Source organism: Seriola dumerili, unplaced genomic scaffold, assembly GCF_002260705.1.
Source record: "Seriola dumerili isolate Sdu_G_001 unplaced genomic scaffold, Sdu_1.0 BDQW01000068.1, whole genome shotgun sequence".
Classification (NCBI taxonomy): domain Eukaryota; kingdom Metazoa; phylum Chordata; class Actinopteri; order Carangiformes; family Carangidae; genus Seriola; species Seriola dumerili.
Genome location: NW_019174323.1, coordinates 17,382,435 through 17,387,596, shown reverse-complemented (window position 1 = coordinate 17,387,596; position 5,162 = coordinate 17,382,435). Strand labels below are relative to the sequence as shown.

Genomic DNA, 5,162 nt, shown 5'->3' with positions numbered 1-5,162 from the left:
TAAAGCTTTTTCCACTGTAAAAGAAGTGAATCATTTTCTTTCAGCCGATCATCTACAGAAGCTTCACTCAGAGGTTAGAGACATTTGTCTCTGTGTTCTTCAGTTACAGCATCTAATACATTCTTATAGAAGGTATATAATGTTCACTTCAGTGTTTGTGCTCAGTGAACCTCAGACTAACAGCAGTGCTGAGTGTTTTTCATAAATTTGTTTTATTTGCCATAAAATAATAACAATGTAACAAAACTATGTCAGGCCAGTTATAAATATCCATATGAAGCAACATCTGGACTGAAACATCTGGACTGTAATGTGTATATAAATACAATGTATTTGTTGTGTGAATGTGAATAATGAGGCTCTATGTGCAGCAGGTTTTACATGTTTTTTTATTCTTATGAAGCTTAAAATGCATCGAAGGTTTTGTTGTACAGTTAAAACGATCACATGATTTGTACATATAGTCTCACAACGGTGTATGTGCACAAATAAAAGATTTGTTTTCACCCTGAAGTTACACCAGAGTGGCACTTCAGGTAGTTGGGCTGAGCGAAGGGCCCCTCGGGGACCCCCCCCCCCCCTTCTGATGTCACATTAGGCCTCAAATGAAGCGTGGAAGTGTCGCATCAGTGCAAAAAACATCCTGGAAACGTTCAGGGTTTCAGAAAAATGATGATGGTGCACACACTGTCTGCACGCACCAACATTTAAAGTGACATTACAGGGAAGTATTTTATGTGTAGGCGACAGTGTGGAGCTCTTATCTGACCCATTTGTCCGTGTTCAGTTGTTCACTTGTATTTATATTGTATTCCATTCGACTCGTGTTCACATGTATTAGTTTAAATCTAAGTAAAGGTATAAATTCGTGCTTGTAGCCACCAGTAAACATTGTAATTGTAAATTATGTCTGCAAACTCAAGATAATGGACATTTAGCAGCTCCAGCTCTTAATTACTTTGCTCTCAGCACAAAATCCAATTTACAGCCAATTTTAAAACAGAGCTGCTCCAGCGGTCACACGGCATCAGTCCTCTGCCCTCCACATCCCACAGACTCCAGAGTCTCCTTGTAGCTCCAGGCTCCTGCTCCCTGTTTGTTTCAGTCGCACCAGTTGATTGTTCTCCATGACGCCAGCATCTTTGCTGTAAAGGCCGACACACTGTAGTTTTAGTGAGTGTTTGCTCTTCTCAGCAAACACACATTCATCACAGTTTATTACACTATCAACAAGCTGCACAATCACATCAGTTAGAACCTCCTGTTCATTCAAGCAGAGACGTATGAGAGCTGAGAACAGACACTGCAGCAGTGACGTAACACAGAGTTTTATGGCCACATTGAGGGTCAGGGTTGTGTTTTTACTTCTTGAAATTTTACATTTTTAATTCTCATATTATTAGAATTTGTCGGGTTAATACTGGGCCAGAAGAAAACAAGCATGTTGCCCCAGTATGGGCCAGATTTATTTTGTTATAATAAATTATATAATTTCTGGTCCAGTGTTTTCTAGTAATTTGAGAGAAATGTGTCAACAATATGTTCTCTGAAGTCTCTGGTCCTGCTCTGTGATATTCTGCTACTTAAGCCCACTCAGCCTGAGCGGTTCTGATAACCATCTGTGACATGTGAGTTGTATTCCCGCCCTGATTTGAGCCAATGGCGGCGCAGCGTGAGTCACGGGATCCGGACCTTTAAACGGCAGCTCTTCTTCCCCTCCAGTCTATCCGGCCTCTCGGCTCGTTACTCCCCGTCCTCCTCCTCCTCCTCTTCTCGGGCAGCGACCATGGCCGGATCCGGATCAGCTGCGGAGCGGATCGGATACATCACCCGCGTCCAGAGCTTCAGCGCCTGTCACCGGCTCCACAGGTACCGACCGTTCGCTGTTCACACCGAGCCGCACCGGTAGAGCCCGATACCGAACCCGCAGCAGCCGTGTGTTCGCGGAGTGTTTGTGTTTTACAACAGGCTGCAGCGGGTTTCACGTGAGTGTGAAAGACAGAAAAATAGACGGACTAATGAACAGACTCCGGGCCGTGAGCAGAGCCGCGGTTCTCGGCCTGGAAGACGCACTTTAACCGACACACACAGCAGCAACCGTCTCTGTTTACTCCTGTGTGCCTCAGGTGAATAAAACCTGTGGGATTAGCATCGTTATCATGGGATCTGTAGTTCCCTTCAACCGTGGAGAGACTCATTGAACGAGCGCTGGTGCTGCGTCCAAGTGCTGTCGTAAATGAGAAGTGGTATATATGAATGACTTGTATAAATGTGTTAATATCTGTAGTCTGCAGAGGAAGTAATGGCGGGGTAAAAGTTACATAGGAAAATATTGACCAATAATCATGATAATCTATATTACAAATGTAGCCACTAATAATACTGCAAAACTGCTCATTTTCTGTTTATGTTCATGAAGATTAGGAAAAACTCCTGAACTAAGCACCTGAAGTAAAAGATATTAGAAAAATATATAATAAAAATAATACATATATATGTATATTTTTTGTTCAGAAAGAAAATCCATGAAATTGTGCAAAACTCAAAAAAATAATGAAATGAAATGAAATATTGTTAAAATTAAGCCTTTTACTACATTCAGTTTCGTCCGTACAGTGTGTTGTAAACCTGTCGTGCTAATACTTTTATTACTAGTCCTCTGTAGCACAAATTCACTCTATGCTGCCTGATCTCTAAACTAAACCTAACCATTAATAAACTCCTTTTTATGGCTGCAAGTAATACTAATTTTCATTATCAATGAATCTGTAATATTTCTCAATTAATAGTTTGATCTATAAAATGTAAAAGAAACTTTTGACAAATACCGACCAAACGTTCCCAGAGTCCAATACCTGAATATATTCTATTTAATCATATAAAACACAAATCCTCAGACGTGAGTCACTGAAACCAGAGAATGTTTCAAGATTGAAAAAACAACTTTTAAAAAATAACCAATAATCAAAATAGTTACATGTACATTTTGTGTTAAAAACTGACTGACATGAGAAGCTTGAGAGTACCTGATGTACCTGAAGGCAGCACGTGTCAATAAACCCTTGGCACATTTTCCTTGTTTGACTTGTGAAATCATGGATCCAGAACATGAATGAAAACACAGAGACAGGTTCGCTGCTCACACACCTGGTGTCTGTTTCAGCGTTCACCTGAGTGACGAGGAGAATAAACGCGTCTATGGAAAATGCAACAATCCCAATGGACACGGACACAACTACAAAGGTTTGATTCACCTGTTGTGTGATTACATCATAGAGTGAAACACTGTACAGCTGCTGTTTAATGTCTCCCACTCATTCACTGCTCTCCTCTCTGTCCACAGTGGAGGTGACAGTTCGTGGGAAGGTGAGTGTCCGGTTTCATCACCAGCTTCTCCACTGAATTTTGGTTTCAGTGATCTGAAATATACTTTACACACAGTTTGGGGTGTTGTTTTTTTTTTTTTGTGGGATGCTGATGCTGATATTTTAGGTGTAGTATCCGAGAAACAAAAAATAAATAAATGAAGAATTCAGGATTCAGCAGATTTTGGTATCAGTTTTGTTCTGCAGGACGTTCTACTGCGTTTCAATGAATTAACTGATTTTCCAAAAATATACTCCAATTCATAAATAATAGAAAATGACCCATTTACCAAAGCAGATGAAGGATTTTCAAGATTTAGACAGAGTCTCACACTCACACACACACACACACACACACACACACACACACACACACACACACAATCACAATCACAATCACAATCCTAAGCAGATGTTTAACCTTCCTCCTGTGTTGGTCCGTACAGATCGATCGTCTCACTGGGATGGTCATGAACCTGACGGACTTGAAGAGATGCATCGAGGTGAGATCCTCTCAACAACACTGTCTCATCGCGTTCAAGCCTCGAGCAAGAAAAACACAGGCTTTTTGTACAGATTGAAATTTCAGGAAGGTGCAACATTTACATTATTGTCACAGTTGATCAATGTCACACACACACACACACACACACTTGTCCTCCAGGTTACTGACGCCTGAACACTGACACTTACAAGTTCTGTGTTTCAGCTCTCGACTCTGTGCGAGTTTCATGTTCCTCTGTTGTACTTGATGGTTTATTTCAAGTGTTATTCTGAGACTGACTGACTGGCTGACTGACTGATCCTGCAGGACGTCATCATGACTCCACTGGACCATAAGAACCTGGATAAGGACGTCCCTTACTTTGCCAGCATTGTCAGGTGAGTATCGTTCTCAGTTGATGTCGACAGCAGAATTACATGTGTGTGTTTGTGTCCTGATGACTTTCTTCCTTTCTCTCCGTCCATCAGCACAACTGAGAACGTGGCTGTTTACATTTGGGACAACATGGCGAAGGTCCTCCCGCCCGGCCTGCTCTACGAGATTAAGATCTATGAGACCGACAAGAACGTGGTCGTATATCGAGGAGAGTAGACGTCTCAGCGTCCACGTGAAGAGACGTCTTCTTTCCGGGTTGTGTTCGAGTGCCACTAAGTGTAATGTAAACTCCGGTTAGTTAGACTCATGCAGGTGTTTGAAGGTGATAGATGATATTGATTATCTTGCACTTTATAGACACAAGATTTTGTAGCAAATCCAAATGTTCAGTATTCTTCTTTATTCTTGTTACGGTGGAAAATTTGTTTAGACTTGATGATTCACAACCTTTTCGGCTGGTGAGCCTTTAAAACAGTGACATCTCGTCACCTCATGTGAACACTGCGAGCTTTTGTCTGCAGGTTAAAACCAAAGAGCTGTTTGTTCTGCTTTGTTTTATGAATCTTTTTGAAAAACCCAAAGAAATTACAAAAACTTTTTCTTTTTTTTTCTTTTTTTTACCCAAAAACTTTTTTGGGGTAAAAATAAAAAAAAATTAAATATACAAAACATTTATAAATTAATTAATCAATTCATTTAGTAAAAAGGACAAAAAATTCTACAAAAAAACGACAGAAAAAAAATGTAATTACATTTTTTGTAGCAGAAATATGTTTTTCTGCCTCCCTCCTGTTTCATAGGATGCTTAAATTATTAATAATTAATACATTCATGTGCAGAATAAAATATAAATCACATTATTTCACATATTTCATATAATCATATTATCCCGTGTTCCTCTGGACAGTTACAGTTTT

General features: G+C 40.1%; 1 protein-coding gene across 1 annotated transcript; it reads left to right on the top strand.

Annotated features, from left to right (window-relative positions):
- Nucleotides 1-1,698: 1,698 nt before the first annotated feature.
- pts (6-pyruvoyltetrahydropterin synthase) lies at nucleotides 1,699-4,850 on the top strand. Its single transcript, XM_022743075.1, has 6 exons — nucleotides 1,699-1,869; nucleotides 3,164-3,243; nucleotides 3,344-3,366; nucleotides 3,812-3,868; nucleotides 4,177-4,247; nucleotides 4,338-4,850. Exons 1-6 carry the CDS (start codon nucleotides 1,787-1,789, stop codon nucleotides 4,459-4,461), a joined length of 438 nt encoding a protein of 145 aa, XP_022598796.1. The 5' UTR covers nucleotides 1,699-1,786; the 3' UTR covers nucleotides 4,462-4,850.
- Nucleotides 4,851-5,162: the final 312 nt, after the last annotated feature.

Coding starts and splice junctions, on each gene's coding strand:
- pts (XM_022743075.1), top strand. CDS start 1,787: ATGGCCGGATCCGGATCAGCTGCGGAGCGGATCGGATACATCACCCGC. Junction 3,244..3,343: donor ACACGGACACAACTACAAAG/GTTTGATTCACC, acceptor CTCTGTCCACAG/TGGAGGTGACAGTTCGTGGG. Junction 3,869..4,176: donor ACTTGAAGAGATGCATCGAG/GTGAGATCCTCT, acceptor CTGATCCTGCAG/GACGTCATCATGACTCCACT.